This window comes from Rhamphochromis longiceps, linkage group LG18, assembly GCF_057381845.1.
Source record: "Rhamphochromis longiceps isolate RC_006_pf linkage group LG18, R_longiceps_female_GT1.1, whole genome shotgun sequence".
NCBI classification, from domain to species: Eukaryota; Metazoa; Chordata; class Actinopteri; order Cichliformes; family Cichlidae; genus Rhamphochromis; species Rhamphochromis longiceps.
The window spans coordinates 29,199,574-29,221,034 of NC_140574.1; the positions used below are offsets into that span (position 1 = coordinate 29,199,574).

A 21,461-nucleotide genomic window follows, 5' to 3' on the forward strand; every position below is an offset into this window, starting at 1 on the left:
AGGAAAGCACTCAAATGTCCAATGAGTCTTTAACCATACCTCACACCCGATGTCCCTAATCAGACTATTCCAATATAAAAATGATATATCAGGATTATTATAAGGTAGTATTTTGTAGGTATTACATGTAGTGATTTAAAATTAGTTCAAAAGTCACTTCCAAACAACCAGTGATCCCCTTCATTAACTAGTTCAGTGCTTGTTTGCTTTCATTTTATTGGCTCGGTTGTAATATTCATGAGCCCTTTATTTCATCTTATTTTTTAGAAATGCAATTGTCTGCTCTAAACACAAAACCTACATTTACTGTCTTGGTGCTATTGCTCATCTTTAATTCTTTGTGAATATCAATATACTTCTCAATTCTAGCCTACTTATAAAACTATGGTACATATCCCAACATAATGGACAGTAACAGCAATTTGAGAAATGCAGGAAGTTTTAATCACCCCTCACCTATTTTGTAGTTTTTCCTCAAAGTCAGTAGCAACAACTTGAAAGATCCCCATTAACCACTTTAAACATTACTGACGTTTGCTAAACTTATGTGATTTCTATATGCAAAAAAATATGTCCTTAAAGCAGCTAATCAAATTTGGATATTTGCTTGATTCCAAGTTCTTTTATGGTGGTGTGAGTCATAGAGGTGGGAATCACCAGACAGCCCACAATATGATATCACAACATGTAACTCAGGATACAATATCGCAGTTGTCAACATTTTGCAATATGCCAAGTGTTGCGCTAACATATATTGCAATCTATCACTTTTTTTGAAATTGCAAATTATGTCCTCAAAGTTAAACTTTGTCAGTATCTATTTTATCCACTAGGATAAATTTCAGTTATTTTTTTGACTGTCAAATGTTCCAACACTGTCACTAAAACCGGCCATAAACGTTGCCATAAGCCAGAGTCAGCCTGCAGTTAGAGCGGCAATTACATGCAATCTGTTTCTGATAATACAACAATTAACTGTGAGAAATCAAGGAAATATTACAGTTGTCTAAATAGACAGAAATTCACATTTAACCACTACATTTGTACTCAGCAACCTTCCTGTTTTATAGAAATATAACCAGTGAGTTGAGTTCCCTTGAGTTGTCCTTGTTGACAAAGACTCATTCAGACTGATGGCAACACGTTGGCAATCAGTCTGCATTTATCAAATCAAACAGTAATTATGTGCAATCCTTTAACAATCTGAGTGTGACAGTAGCCAGTGCAAGTCACACTGTGACCGTTTGCATAAACGTTGCATCCGATCAGGCGACATGAGGCCTCGTTTGTAATGTTCCCAGAGTATTTTAATGTATTTTACAAAACATTAATGTATTGATACAATATTACGATACCACGCTGTATCGACTCTTTTCCCTTCCACCAGTGAATAGTATGTACGATCACGCTACGGGGACCAAAAAAAAAAACCCCAACTTAACCATTAATCTCTCTTTCCACCACTATCAGCATTTACTGAATGCAATTATTCCCCTTTTAGCGAAGGATTTTAATGAACCAATTTTATCAAATCCGAGTTATTTCTCAGGCTTCCTGTCCCAACTTAAGGATTTCCTCACGCTGCTCTGTTATGTAAACCTTAATCGCAGCCCAATCCTCAGGAACACCTGTATCCTAAAAACACACTAAGCTCAAGTTGCACCAAATATAGTGTTTGCACATCCGTGTTACATCATTATTTTCACACATTTAGCCTCGAGACAGAGTAAACTTCACAATAAATACTACTTTAGTTTCCAATATAGCTTAATAACTACATAACATATCTCGGTTCAGGGGAAACGGGAATAATTGGAGCTCTTATACATCATCGTCTGCTGTAATCAGGGCATGACTATTAAACAGGAGGACATTATGTGTACAGACAGCAAACTTCCTTATTGCTTCAGCTGAGTGGAAATCGCAATAACACACACAAACGTGCTTTCACTGTAGATTGCTGTTATTCATATCACAGATACAGTCAGGTCATGAAACAAGAATAGTAACTCAATGCCGTCATCTTTGCACCATAGTACACAATTGACCAGCTCTACATTGTACAATACACCCATCCTCCTATTACGTTTCAGTAACTAATAACGCCACTTTCCCCTCTCCCTCCCTCCCTCTCTACCCCTAACCCTCCCATAGAGTGAAAACACTAACAGTACATCCATAAACTGGATCCCCTTTAAAGTTCACAGACTCGTTTGGACAGAACGAGACCCAGGGGAGATTGTGGGATCTGGCTCTGCTCAGTACACGTCCAGTTTCATGTAGCGCTAGAGGACCAGCTTTGAGGTTCTTAGATAAGAAAAGTGTATCTGTACAGCAGGGGTCCCCTTTTGGTCACGGCTGGGAATGTGATGGGAATTCGTAGGTTTTAGAAGGAAGTAGAGGACAAGGACCAGTTGACAGGTAAGAAAGCTCAGCTTTTTGCCGTTTTATCAGAGGTTAGAGAGGAAGATTGAGGAGAATAAGGACCGGACACGATTGTGAGGGGGGGAAAAAAACCCAAACAAACAAAAAATAAATTGAAGGGTGCAAATCTGCTCCTCACATGGAAAAAAAAAATCCTATGTAAAACAAATGAAAAGATGTAGCAACAAATAAACCCTGAAACAAATTCATCCATAATTTGATACATAATGATAAAAATAAATGATTAGGAATAACATGATTTGTTTTGGAAAAGGGGACTAAGTCAGATGTGTTTGGAGAGGAGGGTTCAGTCAATCCTCTGAGCTTGATGAGGAGTCAGAGTCTTTCTGTGCTATGATAACATCGTCCAATAGCGCTTCCTGATCCGAGCTGTCATAGTCCCCCTGTGAAAGGCTGTCTCCTCCTTCCATTTTAACATCAAAGTCTGGACTGGTGAGGAAGTGATGAGAGGACTCCAGGTCCTCCTCGTCCATCATGTAGGCTCCATCTGACACCAGAGTCTCCTCTTCAACTCCGTCCAGGTTGGGGTCTTCGGGGGTAGGCTCTGGAGTGTGGTGATGGTGGTGGTGGTGGTGGTGGTGATGGTGGTGATGATGACGGCGACGGCTTTTCTTCGGGATCTCCGAGTGCTCCGTTAGCAGTCGGTGGAACAGGGTCTCCGGCAGAAAGCCCTGTGAGAAAAAGCAAAGAATCAATATTATCTGAATTAATATGAATAATTCATCGAGTCGGCACAAAAATCAGAGTGAAAAATTATCTGATTCATTGAAATTTATCATACAACTGTTGTGAGAGGCAATTTACTGCCATCTGGGTCATCATCTGACGCCGTCATTTGTGCTTAATTATAGCATCATTTTAAGCACAGCACCGCTGCGAGTGTGGTGCAAAAGCTTTGGCTTTGTCCTGAAGGTGGTCAGCAAAATCAAATGTGCATGCTTTAGCCTTAGACTGCTTTATTTCCGACAAGCTGTGCCTGTGATGCTAGTAGATGACTCGCACTCTCTGGTTTGCTCATTTGCAGTGCTCTTCATAGGTTACATTTGTTATTACTCTAACAAAATGACTGAATTCATCTTCATAAATTGGCACAATGAGCACAGAGCTTTCCACCTCCATTGGTGCCTCTTTGCAATTGCAGCGTCACAATTGCGCCCTACTTTGTTATGAATAATTAATAATGACGTCGACCCAATGAAGTATTAGAATTATCAATAAAGATGTAATCTAATCACAAGAGTCATGTAAAATTATAGCATCTTTAATACATACAGAATTCCGAACAGTTTCGGACCACTCCGGTGCTACAGCGTTGTCGGGATTCTCCTCCAGATATTCTCTCAGTTCTTGCAACATTGGACAGAAAGCAGCTCCAACCTACAGAGAAACATTTGCATGCTTGTTAGCGAGGGGCATCATAAAGCCTAAACGTAAACATCACCAGTCTACGCTTGTGTGCAACTGCGCCCCACCTTCTTCCCTGTCCTCATGTTGATGAGTTTGACCTTCTCATTGCCTGTGATGGCTTTATCTGCCCTCCTCCTTCTCTTCCTCTTGCTCCGGTTCACAAGAAGCTGAAGAAACAAGATATGATGAAGCATAGTCCCGTACCCGTTTCGCCACAAACTGTCACCAGGGTTTGTTTATGAACCAGGACATGAATAAGAGTCATGAATTTACCTCCAGCATGTCTCCCTCCACTTCATAATCTGGGTTTTCCTTCAGCCACGTGGGCGGGTCCCTGCGACGAGGCATCCGCTCCAACGGATCGTGGAGTCCATCCATGTCAGAAAACTAAAAAGAAAGGAAGAGATATGATGATAAGATTATGAAGTGATATCAAACACTGCTTGGTTTCTGTTGCAGAGGAACATGTAAACCTGACTCTTGTACCTCTTGGTCCTTGCGCTTCTTCCGGCCACTGGCTTCTCCTCCTGACCCATTGGGCATCAAGGCCTGCTTGGAGAATGTGAGCTTCAGGCCCTCCTCCTGGCAGAGTGAGAGGAGGTGGTTTGTATTTTTAAACACAGACTACACATCACAGTCAACAATATTTTAGCAACTTGCATTAACAGTCAACAGACTGCTTCAGGTAAGCTGAACAGAATTTGCCGGTGTATCCCTACAACAATTCTAATGTCTCAACCTTATTCTCACCTTGAGGAGTTTTACAGTAAATTCGCCATCTTCTCCATCTGCCCCTGGGACGGCAGGCATGATGGGGGGTTTACGCATCACCCGTGTGTAAGCCATCTCATCTCCCACCAGCTCAGAGTTCGGGTTGAGCTGAGCTTCAGACACGTAACGCCGGCCCGAGGGCCACTGACCGGTCAGCACGAGGGTGCACAAACTGTCCAGGCGGTTGATCAACACACGGTCCTGAAACAAAAATAATCCCATGAGTGAGTCTTTTACCGTGACAAAACCCCACACATGTATGGATTAAGCGGGCATAAATTACCTTGGGCCAGTCAACTCTGAGGGGATCAGGAGGAGGAATGCCATCCTGAGACGTAGTCATGGAGAGTAAACTATTATCTTCATCCACATCGCACACCTTCATTCCTGTATAGATTGAAAAGAGTAACTTAGCACACAGGTCATTTCTATCTCCCGCCCCACTCAGCATTTTTTCTTTTAACTACCAGCTCACCTCCTTCTACCTCCGCCTCACTCTCTCCACTATCATCGCTGCTACTCGATCGATCTGAGGACGACGAGCCCGAATCAGAGTCTGAATCCGAGTCAGACGCTCCCTCCCCCTTCCTTCCCCCTTCCGTTTTCTCTCCCCGCACCTTGCTCCTCTTGAAGCTCCAGCCCTGACCTCGCATTTTGCCGTCATGGTGACTCAAGGGCGTACTCTGCAATCCAGCGGCGATTTCACCTGCGAGCAACCCAATATTCTCATCGGTTCCCTCCTCTTTCACCCCAAGCATGTGCTCCTCAGTCTTGGGCTGGCTGAGTGTCATGATGGGTGGTGCCTGGGGTGGTGGAGGTGGAGGGGGAGGTGGAGGAGGTGGGGCCTGCTGGTTCTGGATGAACTCATCACGGGCCTGGCTGAAAGTGAACTGTGGGTCTGCGAAGATGGAGAGCTCAGTGCGGCTGACGCCGTGCAGTGATGCGCCCAGCATTAGCTGGCGATCGTGCTCTGGAATATTCCACCAAGCAGGGAGCTCGGAGGTGGATGGAGCCAGAGCGAGACGTTCCTCCAGGCAGGGGTGGGGGAGGACTCGCTCACGAAGGCGACGCAGGAGGCTGATACGGTAAAGAGTACGGGAAGCACGTTCTTCAGTGATGGGAGCCACAGTCTGGGTAACCTCTGCTGGATCTGAATAAGGTGAGCGTGAAATATGTTAAATCATGTGGTAGATATGGTAGGACACTGACTACAACATACGGGGGGGGGGGGGGGAAGAAGCCAAGCATCAATCAATTAGTAATTACCTTCACGGCCTGGACGCAGGTGGCACACCCTCCGGCACATGGCGACAAAGGAACGGAAGTATCGACTGAGGCTCTCATCGGTTTTTTTATCTAGACGGGCAAAAGTACGGAAACGGGTCCAGTCAAATTCTGGCTCTCCTCCTTCAGGAAGACCGGGCTCCTTTTTGATCTTCTCCACACCGAAAGTTGACACCACGCGGTAGAAATCACATTCTTCCCTACGTGTCCACCTGGAAGAAACAGAAGAGAAAGGGGTCAGAATGAGGACGGTATTTTGTATAACTGATTCTGAACTAAAATGGAAAATACTTAAATCTCTTTACGTGTTTATAATGTGACATGGTAACTCAGCATTTCACCTGTAAAAGGTAATATTTCCAAAATCTTAAGCAAGATTTACAAAATAGTGATTTGGTGGGATTAAAGCTTTTACTACTGTGTGTTGAGACAGTAATATAGCAGAAGTATACCTTTGCTGTCGCTCCTGCCGTGCAATCTCCTTCAGCTTGCTGGCCTGTTCGCACCGCCTGCGCCTGCGGTCACCCTTCGCTTCGGCTTCAATCTTCAGCTGCTCTTGTCTGTAGCTGCGCTGGTAAGCTGTGATCAACCGCCGCAGCCGTGCTGTGAGCGATGAGCTTGAGGGCCATTCGCAGACACCGCTATGGCTAGCTGAATTTTCTATGATCACTGGTGGAGGTGCCTTATCTTCCACAGAAATCTCCTCGTCCACATTCATGGACTGGAGGACAAAATAAAAATTTGTTAGTGCTATCATCCAAATCTATGACATTAGAACAGTGCTGCCACATCCAAATGTGATGGGTCTGATATGTACCTCCTCAAAAAGATCTTTGGTGTGTCTTGATGCAGGCTTAAATTCTGGGTCTTCTGAGTACTTATCATAGTCACCCCTGCATTTAAAAAAAAAAAACAAAAAAACAAAAAGATAGAAGGAAAAAGTAAACAATGCAATTATGCAGTAATCTAATTTAACTTAAACACAGACATTTGAAACTTTCAAAACTGACAGAAATGTGAAACTGTAAAAGCTCACAGTTAATTTGAAAATCTGCTACAAATCTATAAGCAAATAACTTCTAAAATCGGCCCAGTTTGCCAACGACACTCACTCGTCTCCCAGTTCAGCATCACCAGTGTGCTGCTCGGCATCAATGGCCTTGTCATCAGGCCGGCCGACTCTCTCCAGGAAGCAGAGGCAAGGATCAGCGCGCATGGTCGTGTACATCTCATAACCTAAGAGCAGGGAAAAGTCGAGGCTGTTAAACGCTAAATCTTTGACCACCAACACAGAGCAAGAACTGAGCCTGTCTTTAAACCACAATAAGATCCTCACACTGAACCCACCGTGCTTGAATACACCAGCCAGCAGTGAGCGGTCTGCGTCAGAGTCCCACCATCCTGCGGGCACCTCTTGCTGCTCCATCTCAGGCATCCAGATATCAACATCCCTGTGAAGAAAAAGAAAACAATGTATGATATATGGCCAGGACTGGCTGCTGTTTGTGTGCGCACTTGTCTATATATATATATATATATATATATATATATATATTAGATACCTGATATCAGCTCCTTTCAGGACAGAATCAGAATGTTCACCAATAACTTCCTGTTTCAGGTAGTATAGCATACGCACCCTCAGCAACACCCTGACATGGGAGAATAGAGGTTTATATCCATGGTGAATAATCTATACAAATATACATACACACAGCTGACTGGTTCACTAACTTGTTGCACTGATGCTTGAGGTGCTTGCGGTAGCTGTCGTCAAGCAGCAGGGTATCAGGGTTGTACTTGCGGATCCACTCCACCTTCTGTACATCAAATGTACTCTGGGCTTTTACCCTCTTGCCCTTTCTGCCTCTAGGGACAGGAATAGAAAGGCCTAGACACACAAAAAAAGAATAAATACTGCTATTCAGCTTTTACACAGATTAACAGATTTGCTCTTTAACAAGCTAGGAACCACAGTTAGGTCCATAAATATTTTATACAGAGAACTTTGTTCTAAATTTGGTTCTGTTCATTACAACAATGATGAAACGACTCAGATTCAGGTGAAGTGCTTCTGAGTTGTAGTTTAGCTTTAATTCAGTGAACAAAAAGATTGCATAAAAATGTGAGGAGCTAAAGCATTTTTTTAATAACACAATCCCTTCATTTCAGTAAAAAGTAATGGGCAAATTAAATAATTGCAAATAAAATGTTCATTTCTAATAATTGGTTGAAACGCTTTGTTGGCAATGACAGCCTGAAGTCCTGAACTCATGGACATGACCAGATGCTGGGTTTCCTCTTTTTTAATACTCCACCAGGCCTTTACTGAAGCAGCTTTCAGTTGCTGTTTGTTTGCTTTCTGTCTCAAGTTCAGTCTTCAGCAAGTGAAATGCATGTTCAATTGGGTTGAGGCCAGGTGAGTGACTTGTACATTCGAGAATATTCCACTTCTTTGCTTAAATAAACTCCTGGGTTACTTTGGCTGTATGTTTTGGGTAATTGCCCACTTATATTATAAAGTACCACACAATTAATTTGACAGCATTTAGCTGGATTTGAGCGGACAGTAAGTCTTTGAACACCTCAGAATTCATTCAGCTACACCAGCGCCTTCTTTCTCTCTCAGGATGTACTAAACTGTAGAATCTTCCATTTGTAATATTGTATCAACGTCTCTGATGTTTTTTTTTCCCCAGCAGCTTTAGGATAGTTCATTTCTCCTGCACGGAGAGCTTCTTTGACTTCATGTTGTCTGTTCACAGCAAAATCTTCCAAATGCAAGCGCCACGCCTCAAATCAACTCCAGGCCTTTTATTGATAATGATTTAATGAAGGAGTTGCCCAAACCTGCTCATGAAACAGTCTTTGAGTCAATTGTCCAATGACTTTTTGTCCCTTTAAAAAGAGGGCGCATGTTAAGGAGCTAAACTCCTAAACCCTTGTGGATATCCTCAAATGAAAGTTGAGTCTACACATTATGTCTATTATATACTATAACTGGAATATGTTTCAATAAATGGGTAAAAAACAAAAACAAAACCTGTGTCAGTGGTCAAATATATATGCACCTAACTGTATGAGGGATAAATGGGAATGCTAAGTGCAGCTCCATACCCGAGTGGTTGAGTAGCGTTTGTGGTTCACGCCCATTCTCTGGCGGCGTGATGAGCTCCCAGATGAAACTCTTGATGTTCTCGTCTCCACGATAGTGAAGCAGACAGAAGACCAGAATAACGCGACAGATCGTCTCCACATCACGCTCGCTCAGACGCCGCTTACACCTGGCATGGGATAAGATGTCCCTCCAGCGACCCCAACTAAAAAAGACGAACACAGGTAAAAGAGTGAAAATAAAGGACAAAACCCCATTAAAAAGAAAAAAATATATATTTATACAGGAAATGCACTCTTCGCACCCATAGACGAGAAGGTGTTTCTCCACCCGGAAACAGTCAGTGCGGCCGTAACCACCTCCGCTGTGGCGGTCAGACCGCCGAGAAGCACGCGAGTGTCTGGAATTGGACGGTGGGTACTCTTCATCACTGTCTAGATCGGACAGGTCTCCACCTTCACCTCGTAGACTGGAGAACTGACGGGTCTGCTTACGAACTCTTGGAGTGTCGATCACAAGAGTGTTCTGTGAAGAGAAACACGTTATATTAAGATGAACACAATAAACAACTCAAACTTGGTGTATGAGAGGATAGGTGCTTTTAAATAAATCTAATACAAGTTGACACCATTTAGCTCTACAATTCTCATATGAATTTCTTTACCAAAAAAATTAAACAGCATAGCTTTACCTTCCTATTGATTGTGTCCATGTCTATGTCTGCTTTCTTGGCCCACTTCTGCCAGAACTCAGGGTCATCGAGGGCGATGTCAGTACGGTTCTCAGAGGCCACAAAGCTGGCTTTGGAGAAAGTGGAACCTTTTCCCTCGCTCTCAATGGTGATGGTAGTGGCTCTTCGCTGAAGGATCTGGTCAATATCTTCCTCACAGAACCGACTACCCTCGTCGTTCTCATCCATGATGGCAGCATAAGCCCCCTTCCTAAGCAGATCTTCTATCTCCTTCTTGGAGAACTGCTGGATCTGTCGAAAGGCATCGAATTTACAAATTACCCAGACTGGATTTCAAAAGGCTAGTTTTGAAACAAACAAAAATATACTACAACTGATCAATAATGTGGCACGGCAGTCTGAGTCTGTGACTTTTCTTACCCCATTGACGTTGCTGTCTTTGTTGCCACTCATGCTTTGCAGGACTGCACGGTCTAGGCCTAGCTTCAGACTTGCTTTATCAAGCATCTCCCGCTCATAGGAATTTCTAGTGATGAGTCGGTAGACCTTGACAGCCTTTGACTGGCCAATACGATGACATCGGGCTTGGGCCTAAAATAGCCATTTAAAAAACAAATTAAAAAAACAACACAAACAAAGGGGTCAAGAGAGCAGAACTTGCACAAAATGAGGAGAAAGTACAAAGTTTGAACCAAATATTTTAAGATTGTTTGATCTTTTGGTTATATTCATGCCACTTTATGTCTTGTACCTGCAGGTCATTTTGAGGGTTCCAGTCAGAGTCAAATATAACACAAGTGTCAGCAGCAGTTAGGTTAATACCCAAGCCACCAGCGCGGGTACACAGCAGGAAGACAAAGCGGTCTGAGTCAGGTTTGCTGAAACGATCGATGGCAGCCTGTCGCAAGTTCCCACGCACTCTACCATCAATTCGCTCATAAAGGTATCTGTAAAAGCAAGTTACATTAACCTACCACACAGCATTCTGCAAGCACTAACAAATATTTCAAAAAGATTTTTAATGATCGCTGACTTAGCATCATTTGACATTTATTTATCATTTTAGAAAAACTGCAACATATACACTGCGGTCATCATACCTCTTGTTGATGAGGTAGTCCTCCAGAATGTCTAAGCAGCGCACCATCTGGGAGAAGATGAGCACTTTGTGGCCACCAGCCTTGAGGCGAGGCAGCAGCTTGTCCAGTAGCACCAGCTTTCCAGCCGACCGAATCAGAGCCTGCAAATGGAAGTCAGGGGCCAGGGGGTCATACACCTCCCGCAACTCTGCTACGATCTTCTCCTCCGCACCTGAACATAACAACGAGAACATATTGGTTTTAAATAAATATGATACCTGCTGGCAAAACCTGCAGTGCTGCCGCTGTATTTTAGAAACATCACATGTTAATAACATCTGCCAAATATCAAATGATTATATGAACTACATGGCACAGTTTAGGTCTGTGAGCCTGAGTGTACCAAAGGTACAAAGAGCTAAAAAAAACTTCGACCTAATGTTGTTTATCAATGCCAGAGGGTGAACTCTGATAAATAAGCTGTCTCAACTAGAGGGGGAAAAAAAAAAAAAAAAAAAAAAAAAAACTCGTTAAGAGTCATGTAATACCATTGATGAGGTAGGGGTGGTTGCAGCACTTGCGGAGCTCCATCATAGTGTTGAGCAGGTTGGGGACATTGCTGTTACTGCTTGCTCCTAAACTGAGGAAACTGAAGTTTCTCTCCAGAATGGCCCGGTAGTACTTCTTCTGGATATCTGTCAGCTCAACCTGAGAGGAAACAATTGCACGTTATGTTTTTTCTCCCTTTAAGCTCACCAGTGATGTTATGGCAATCATCAATTGAGATCCTTGGTTTTTTTTCTTTCTTTTTTTTGGTGAAAAGAAAAGGTCTTGCATTAAGATTTTATTCCATCTAACCTCAATGATGGTCTCCTGTTTGGGTGCCAAGTTCTTCTCTACATCCTCCTTGAGCCTTCGAAGCATCATGGGTTTCAAGATTGCTTGTAGCTTCTGAACCTAAAGGACCAAAACAAATAATCAGCTCAATAGCGGGCAAGGGAGCCGATGCGTATATGTAACGACGACAAACAGAATAAGGTTATCGATGCTAACGCCAATATTTAGGCATGTCGCACCTGTTCCTCTGTTTTCAAGTCTCCAAAGTCTCTGAGAAATTCAGTTTCAGAGGGGAACTGGGCAGGCTCCAGGAAATGAAGCAGACTAAAGAGCTCCTCCACAGTGTTCTGGAGGGGAGTGCCAGTCAACAACACTTTGTGTTCCTGAAAGAACCACAAGACACAAATTGTGAGATGGAAGAAAAAAGAAGGGCGAGTGTAAAACCGTGTGGCGATAAATCAGGGACGATGCAGAAGGAACAAGATCCCAAAAAACGGATTAGCTGAAGTCTGAAAGTTTTTTAAAACCATTTGGGGTGCACTTCTGTGTAAATGAAAACAATTTTAATTCAATTAAAACTGTGCTGGACACCATTATGTCAGTATTCCTGTTATTCAGCAACATTAGCTGTGGTCCACTCACCAGGTCCAGCATCTTTAAGCTATCCAAAAGCTTGCAATTACGATTTTTGAGACGGTGAGCCTCGTCAATGATGACGCAACGCCAGGCGATCTCCCTCAACTCGGGGCAGTCAGATAGCACCATCTCAAAGGTTGTGATGAGAGCATCGAACTTGTACGCACCCGGGATTAAATGCTCCTGCACACAAAATCATGATTTTCATTATACATGTGATGAACACATTACAAAAAACACACAAAACAAATCGCTGGCGATCATAACCAATAACTTTACCTTCTCATCTTTGCAGTACATCTCATACTGCTGTATCATCTGTCGGCTGGCCAGGCTGCCGTGATAGACGATGGCATTCATGTTGGTCCACGTAGAGAACTCCCGCTCCCAGTTGGTGATGGTGGAGAGGGGAGCAATGACCAGAAAGGGGCCCTGGACACCAGCAGCATAAACCTCAGATAGGAGTGCAATAGACTGGATGGTCTTCCCCAGACCCATCTCATCTGCCAGGATACAGTTCTGCCTAAAATAAAGAAACATCATTTGAGTGCAAAGTGCAGTGGTATGTTCACACTGTCTGAAACTAGTTTGAAGGTTAAAATATGTTTCTGACCATGGTGTTAAGCAAGAGAGTGTGTGGGATAAATACCTGTTGTACCAGTTAAAGAGCAGCCAGTTGACTCCTTCCAGCTGGTACTCTCTGAGTGTGTTACCATTCTTGTACTCTCTGGTCTCCTCCAACTTTTTCCAAGAACTAGCAGGAGGCCGTGCCTAAATAGAAGAGAAAAAATAGATGAAAAACTCACAAGAAACATCGTTGTTCCCTTACGTAAGTTCTCATTTTTTCCATTAAGCCAAGTTTTGAAGGAAGGAAGGAGACAAAAGTAAAAAAAAAAGAAAGAAAGAAAGAAAGAAACTCAAAGAAGCATTTCTGCATCTTGATGCAGAGCAGATTAGTCCTGTTGGAACAACTGGGGATTTTCTAAAGTTTGGTTCACAGTGAATGGTAACCTGCACTGAACATGTTTGATTTGTGCACTGGGGGTTGTGTCAGTTTGTTTCTGTTACACACAAAGTGTCTCTCTAAACTGTTTACGTTAAACATTTAACAGAGAAACACAGGGACAAACTTAAAGTTACAGCTTCCTCCCACCATTGTTTAATTTAACTGTAGTTTGGGATTCTAAAACACGGATGCTGGATACACATCTTCATCCAAGCCAGCGTCTTCACAATCACGTGCTCTTCCAAATTTACAGTCACCAATAGTATTTCTGGACTTATGGCCTGACAATTTCACATCAGTGGCTTTGGTCATCACTGTAATGTTGTGTTGAAAAGAATACAGGGTTGTACTATCAGACGTCACAACATAAATACACACAGATACATTACTATATCTTTTACATGACTGCTCACCGCTCTCTTAAGGCGAGGTTGTCTGTTTTGGATCTTGCTGAATTCTTCAACCTTGCCTTCGTCCACATCCTCCTTCAGCTCCCAAGTAGCATCTTCATATGGCAGAGAGCACCACTTCACCAAGTAGTAGATAACAGGCTGACAGGACGAGAGAGAATGGGAATTAACACAAGCAATTTGCAATTTTGCAAAGGGAGGTCAAAAGAACCATGTCCAAAATTAGGCCACATAGCCAAAGGTTAATGCCTCATCTATCACCTCGCCGTTGTCCTTGTCCACACTGTGGGACACATCCAGGATCCTGTCCACCTCCACGTAGTCTGGATTAAAAGGCTCCTCGTCCTAAAGAAAACAATAGCATTAGCCACAGACAGCATAAGGATAAGTGCATCTAACTGAGATACACCCAAGCTGACAGGTTTCAGCGTGTGCTTCCCGCTCACCTCCTGGAACAAGTGCCTCATCTGAGCTTGCTTGGTCTTGAACCTCTTAATCTTTTGATGGATCCTCTTGTCTTTCTCCAGCTGCTCCAAAGTGGCCCACTCGCAGTGCAAGTATGAACTGAAAACAAGAGTGTGCAGTTGTACTCATTTTTACTCACTCACCCATCCCCTCAAACAATAAAAAAAAAAAAAAAAAAAAAAAGGTGTCACGTGCCAGAGTCAAAGATGCTCAGAGAGACACTGCAACTTACTAGTTTTTGTATTTCACAAAGAATTCTTCTATATTTGTATACTGGCCTGGAAACACCTTAAAAACAAAAGAGCAAATTTGAAGCCATTACGCCCGCAACAACTTAAACTATATTAAGTAATTTAGTAATTATAATTAATTAAGTGAACGTACTTCCTTCTTGGTTAATCTCATGGAGAGAATTTTGTCTACAATGGCAGCATCTTCTTCACTTGGGTTTTCCTGTAAAATAAACACGTGTCAAAAACTCACACTACAAACATCACAAATAGCCACACATAAATGTGAATAAAAACAAACACCCCCAAATACACACAACCAGCATCCGTCTCATCGTGACAATAAGAAGAAATGATATTGTTCCACACTCACCACAAAGAACTGCATACTGGGCAATCCATCACCATCCAGCTCCACTTCCTGTTTGAGCTGCACTGGTGCCCCACTGCTGATGGAAGCCACAGCTGCCGCGGTTGTAGTAACATCTACGTCTTCCTGCTCGTCCTCATCATCCGTTATCTTGATATCTAGATCCTCAGTGTACTTCTTTCTCTTCACCACACGATTGGAGCGTCTCTTCTGAGGAGAGAGGGGCGCAATTTAAACGTGTGTATTCTGTGCAGCAGGAGCTGAGTGTTATTAGACAGTTTTTATTTAGAATTCATTATATTTCTGTGGTATCTTGACTTATATGCCCCCTTTTTCCAAATCGGTTCATAACTGGGACGTCCCAGCACATAACTGGATGTGTGTCAACCACCTGAGACAGGAAGGGAGGCTACTCATCTGCAACTACCAGGTGGTTTTATTAGGACAAGTCTTTACTGTGGAAGTACTCCACATACTCTTAATCTTCTGTTTATTTTATGTCGCAATTATTATCACAAAGACATCAAATCAGGGCAATGTACTGTCAACAATTGCTACCAACAAACAGTACGATTATGAAGTGTTCACAGTGGGGCAAAAAAAGAAAAGAAAGGATGGCTCAACACTATTTGTTGCGTCTACTTGTATGATTTTATGAGCATGCATGTGCTTGTACCGTAATCATGTCATCCTCCAGCGCAGCAGGTGACGCAGGACTCAACTCCCCGTCAGAGTGGTCTGAGGACGCGTTTCTCTTTCTTTTCTTTGCTCCAACTAGAGTGATAGTACTGTAGAGTGGGGGGGGGGGGGGGGGGGGGGTTAAATATGGTTTTCTTCAAAGCTGCATTTCTAAATGTACAGAAATAAGCTGTGCATTTAAATGAGACATCTTCATTTGCTTACTTCGCCTTAGCTTTGCTTTTGCTCTTGTTCGCAGCACTGGGTATTACTGTGCCTCCTGCCACTATAGTTGTTCCTCCTGGTGCCTTGACTTTTCCCTTTTTGTCAGGCCCTCCTGCGGTTTTGGGTGCCGTTCCTCCAGATACAGGGCTTTTCTTCTTACTTCCTCCACCGCTGGTTTTCTTCTTAGCACTAGACACCACCGTCACAGTACCCCCCATTTCTGGGGAAGACTGCGTAGCTGGAAGCTCATCCTGGTTAAGGACTCTGGGTAGGTTCTTCTCACCACGAGCTTTGGCCCGAGCTATAGCCTCAGCCACTATACGGTTAGCTTTCTCTTGCTTGCAGAGAATCTCCACTCGCCGCACAGAGGCAGGCTCTCCGGGCGCCTTGGTAATGCGGATGGCCTGGGATGGAGTGGTAGTTGTAGAAGACGGTCCTGCTGCTGAAGTGTTGATGACCTTCACAACAGAGACGGTGCCGCCAGCCGACGAGGCTGCGCTTGTCTGAGTTAAAGAGAAGGTTAAAAATACATAACATTTTTACAAAATTACAATACATTCTTCCCTGTAATTTCTCTCAGTTCACATTAAAAGCCCCACTCTAATGTAGAGAATAAATAAAATCTGCAGATTAGAGGTCTACCTGTGGCTGCAGAAGCATTTTGAGTGGTACTGCCACTCGCTGCCCTCCTTGGCCTTGGGATATTTGCAACACCTGAGGGCTGCCGGTATTCCCAGCTCCTGAAACCAGCTGGTACTGCACACATGAAAGAGACACATCAAGTTACAGATTGATCAGATTGATAAAAAAAAAAAAAAAAGTATTAGTTTAAAAAAAAAAAAAAAAAAAAAAACCCATAACAAGCCTTGTCTGAGGGACTTCCTAAAAATTAACAAGAAATTTATTTTTTTTTTTAAATGCAAGTTTCCGAGAATAAGTTGTATTAACAAGTTTTTAAAACTGGATGGCATACGACTTGTAAAAGCAGCCTGTAGCACATGGATGAGACTTCCTTCTGACTCCAAAATTTGCTTTAAACTAGGTGGTGTTCCCACCCATACTGACTTTGAGTGGGCTACATCATAAATACACGCACACACGCCTGAAAAATAAAAATGAATAAACAATGTCTTTATGTTATCAGTTTACTAGTAGACAGTTTGCACTGTTTTATTGTGAAAGTTCAAATGCTTGAAATAAACTAGCATGAGTCCTTCCTGTTTCATGGTTTGCCTGTTGGGTTGCTACTGTAGTTATCGTTCACACTGCCCCCCCCCCCCACACACACACACAGCAAAGGTATTTCAAAATTTTGTTGTCATGTTGCTTTAAACTGGTTTTAAAAAAACCAAACATAAAAACCCCACAATTACCATGTAAAATTGTTATTAACTTGACAGAAAGACGAACACATTGATTAGACACACATGTGTCTAATCTGATTATTTGGAGTAATAATAAACTTAACATTCCTATTAAAAGACCTAAATTTGCTGGTTTTTCAACCTGAAGCCATTAAATATCACGTAACAAAGACACGGAGAGAATGTCAATATATTTAAAATGCACCGTCCTTTATCTCCAAGCTTGCCAGTCCCTCCACATCACATACCACAAAGTGCGTTTCAAAACAATCAATGCTCTTCAGCTGATCAGAGAAACTACCTCTGAATACTAACTGATACCGGTCAGTGGAGCCAAGATGGTGATTAAGCTGGTCTGATCTGTCCTGGCTAAAAGACGTTGTCAAAGCCAAGGTGTTTTGCCATGTCACCTCATATTACATTTGTACATCTGAAGCACTGTGTACTCTGGCACACATGTTGAACTAAAATATTAGTTACACAGTGACACCTTTGAGGAGGAGCAAACTTTCACAGATTTCAGAACTATAGTACTTGCGAATGGTGGAAATTAAAAGCAGACCGGTATTCAAGATGATTGACAAGGGAACAACAACAACAAGACTTTCAAGGCCCCACTTACTTGAAACAACAGAAATTAAGAGCAATTTGAATGATTTTGACAAAAACATGCCATCAAAACTCAATGTAACTTATTAACACTGTTAAACAAGCCGAGACCTCCAACTCCTACAGCACTCGTTTCTCACCTTTACACCACCTTGCTGATTGGGCTGTTGTTGCACCTGTAGCTGAATTGTGAGAACTTTGGGCTGCCCTCCAGCCTGGCCTGCTGCTCGTGCCTGGGTCAGGGCTGCTAGCTGGCTCCCCTGGAGCACCAGTTTCCCCCCGGGGAGCTGCCCCAGAACCAGTTTAGTTGGGGCCTGGGTCTGCTGAGGTTGGCCTCCTTGTGCTGTCTGAACCTGCTGGACTTGGGTGACCTGCTGTTGGGCTGCAAGAGCTTGACCTGCTTGAGTTGCAGAGCCAGCCTGGGATGGCTGCTGAAGAACCAAGGTGATGCGTTTTGCTTCTCCACCCTAGAATGAGAAATGCAGAAGGACATTTATAACTGAACTAATTAAAAAACATGAAATCAGCAGTTATCCTGATGGTATAACAAATGTCACCTGCTGACACTTTGTGGTCTGCTTACCTGCGTCTGGGCCTGCATAGCTGGCTGGAGCTGCACTTGGCCCTGTGCCTGGACCTGGATCTGAGCAGCTTGGTTTTGGAGCTGCACTTGGCCCTGTGCCTGAACCTGGATCTGGGCAGCCTGGGTTTGAGTTATCTGTGCTGTTGCTGGAATCTGCACTTGAACTGACTGGCCTTGTGTCTGCTGCACCTGCTGGGGCATGGACGTGAGCAACACCTGTTTCACTGGTCCATTAGGAGACTGCAGCAGCCTCTGCACTCCTGCACCACCCACCTTCACTTGTGTTTGTCCTGGGCCTGCCTGATTCAATACTGTTCCGCCCTGCAGGATGGACATGCCAGGTTTGAGTGGTGTGCCAGACACTACACGGATGACCTTTCCACCAGTCTGACCCGTGGCTCCTGATAAAGTCTGTAGCACCTGTGCTTGACCCTGGGGACCTTTGAGAATGACGATTTTGCCACCAGCCTGTTGTGTAATGGCAGCTAACTGCTGGGGAGTAAGCTGGTGGGTTATCTGTGTGAGCTGCTGGGTGGTGGCGGTGGTTGTAGCTGGAGAGCTAGAAACAGTCAGAGGCGAGCTCAACAGGACAGTGCTACTGGTGGCCCCACTGGCATTGCTGGCAATTGGTATGGTGGTCTGGGCCTGTATCTGATTCACAGTATCAGTAGGGGCAGGGGTCACATGAGGCGCTACAGCTATGGAAATGGTCTGAGGAGTTGCCACTTGCACTGGCTGCTGTGTGGGGACTTGAACAGGGGCTGGATCCGGAACGGCTGGAGCTTCTACAGGAATACAGAGGCTCGTGTTAGACGCGAGCTCAGGAGCAGGCTCAGACTCTGGTGTTGGATCCACCTGGCCCAGAGCAAGCTTGAACGCTTCCTCAACCGGGTCCGAGGAACCCTGAGAAAAGGAGTCGTCCGGTAGGGCATCCAAGTTAAACAGGGGTGTGTCCTCAAAGAGGTCCATAATGGGATCTGCCATCTTGCCCACTCCACACAGGGAGATGGGCACAATGTTAAAAAGACTCCGAGATGGAAGCTAAATAGTTGTTGTCCAGTTCTTCTCAATTTTTAGATAATCAGCTGTGAAGGGAAAGGAAACAACAGTTAGACACAATTTTCTTACTGACTTTGTTCAAAGAAATGCTGCACTATCACAGCATAACGTCGCTCAGACCTGTACATCAAACTGTGACGTGACAGCTCTAATGGTTAGTACAAGAGTGCTTAAGTTAAGGAAGGGAGAAGCAGAGAAAGGTAATCATTGTAGTTTTGATTATGGTTTTCTGGTGGCTATGAAGATCATAATCAGTGGAAATGTCTTAAGGGTTAAAAGGACATGAAGTTTACTAAAACAAGGATCACTTTATGTAAACACGCTTTTATTTATCTTAGTGGCTGTGGTGGAAATTATCCGGTTAATACAGTTAATGGGCCGCATAAAAAATAAAATAATGCTAGAAGGATGTAGCAGCTTGTAAACTAGAGACGAAACATTAAAAGTATAGTTTTTGAATTCATCCTCCAACTTGTGGCCACACCGTCCAGAAACGCTTTCAAAGTGAAATTAAAAGCTTTGAAAACACACAAAAACAGTGCTCGTCGGCTTAAGTGTTAACATATAAAGAGAAAGTACGCGGATAACATTTAGTGAATGAGAATAACGAGCAGTGAAGTCATACGATTAGGTGAGTGATGCTGGAAAGACGGGATGCTTTCCTCTCAGGTCGTATTGCAGTCTTTCTCCCAAAACCGTCGGCTAGCATTAGCTTCTACCGCTACAAAAATGTGCCTGTTACAAAGGCGTGTGTGGCACCGTAAACACATTTAGACTCAAAAACACGATGAACTGTGTCCTCTTCGCCGTCAGTTCGCTTTCCAGTCATTTACTATCAACCATTCAGTCCACCGGACTCCTTCGATATCGTCAACAAACCGGACCAAACCAAAGCAACGTGCCACAATAACCATTGCCCGTCAACGTTCAGACACAGGTTAGGCCGCATTGCTGTTTCGGCTGGCCTGCGTCTATTTTCGGCAAAAATACGTGAAAATAACCATCATATCTACTGCCCCAACTCTCACAGTAATAATTTCAGGGTGCTAAATTTACCTTTGCGTCGACACACATGGCTTTCTGAGTCTCACAACACTGTACGATTACAGGAAACGGCCAGGAGAGAGCAGGAACTAACATTCTTGCCAGAGAAAGCTCAGAAAGCTTGCCCCTCTGGTGCCGTGAAACGATCATTGGTTAGCCTCCTCCCAAGCCGGCAGCATACAGCAATTTCATTGGCTCGACTAGCTGTCCATCAGACGTACTGCCGCTACCGGGCGGGATGAGAGTCATAGTTTGGTTGAAGTAACACTAAATGCGGCCTAGTTGGGATCGTTTGGCTCGGTGATCTTCAACATTGCTGTCTCGCTGTTGTAGATGCTCGAAATAGGAAGCGCAGCAGTTTTAGAGCTGGCTGGAAAAAAATAGATATTGTTTTAATAAACTGAAGTGTTCATGGACTGCACGGCCAAAAGACCTGTTTCTGAATGGCACACCATCAATTTTTTCAGCGGTTTATTACACTGGCCATAGCCCAGAAATCAGCCTACATCATTAAATGAATGAAGACCTGTTGTCATATCGGTCTATTAGTTTCTAGATGTATATAACCAGACGACGAGGGCGTATTATATATTTCCCAAGGTTACTGGTACACCTGGAACATTAATATTAGCTTCCTCTGGGTATTAATGTAATGGTCTGGCGCTTTCATATGCGATTCAGTTTTTTAATTAGGCTTTGGTGCCCTCTAGTGGCCTAATATTAAAATATAATTACTAGCTTTCAGTCTGTTATGTATGCAGTTTTCAGGGCACTGGGACAGAAAAGGGCTCTTATTGCCCCAGATTCATTTTTTCGTTTTCTTTTTTCTTTTGGTCAGTTTCCTTAATCACAAATTAATTAGACCATATAAGTGTAAACTAATCTTAAATAATCTCATACTTAGATTTCTACATAGGGCCCTCTGAGGTCAGATCACAGGAATGCCACACCCTGTCAGATACAATTGTATTTGAGTGGAGCAAATCTTGAAGTAAATAAACTGCCAATGGCTTTGAAGTTTGTTGTATTTGCAGGTCCTTGTGGGGCTCGGGGCAAAACGGAGGTTACTCACTCTACGTGGCTGAAGAGTGAACCAATCAGTACAGTGGCACTTAGGTGTAAAGTATAAAAAAGAAAAACATTTTAACATTTG

General features: G+C 43.5%; 1 protein-coding gene across 2 annotated transcripts; it reads right to left on the minus strand.

Annotated features, from left to right (window-relative positions):
• Nucleotides 1–1,396: 1,396 nt before the first annotated feature.
• chd8 (chromodomain helicase DNA binding protein 8) lies at nt 1,397–20,436 on the minus strand. 2 transcript variants are annotated; one of them, XM_085390315.1, is made up of 39 exons: nt 20,321–20,436; nt 18,206–19,290; nt 17,763–18,089; nt 16,292–16,405; nt 15,650–16,152; nt 15,423–15,534; nt 14,750–14,953; nt 14,531–14,599; nt 14,379–14,434; nt 14,128–14,245; nt 13,943–14,026; nt 13,685–13,822; nt 12,915–13,036; nt 12,545–12,788; nt 12,272–12,448; nt 11,869–12,012; nt 11,651–11,749; nt 11,341–11,500; nt 10,814–11,024; nt 10,465–10,660; nt 10,134–10,304; nt 9,714–10,004; nt 9,327–9,547; nt 9,025–9,227; nt 7,642–7,798; nt 7,470–7,559; nt 7,255–7,358; nt 7,020–7,143; nt 6,725–6,800; nt 6,360–6,628; nt 5,890–6,119; nt 5,099–5,773; nt 4,907–5,010; nt 4,603–4,824; nt 4,339–4,434; nt 4,126–4,239; nt 3,918–4,019; nt 3,718–3,822; nt 1,397–3,116 (listed from the first exon to the last, which is right to left on the minus strand). In XM_085390315.1, the coding sequence occupies exons 2-39, from the start codon at nt 19,187–19,189 to the stop codon at nt 2,736–2,738; spliced, it is 7,797 nt and encodes a 2,598-aa protein (XP_085246441.1). In that variant the 5' UTR covers nt 19,190–19,290; nt 20,321–20,436; the 3' UTR covers nt 1,397–2,735. The 2 variants fall into 2 exon arrangements, with proteins under 2 accessions (XP_085246441.1, XP_085246440.1); XM_085390314.1 differs by having other exon boundaries at nt 14,750–14,956.
• Nucleotides 20,437–21,461: the final 1,025 nt, after the last annotated feature.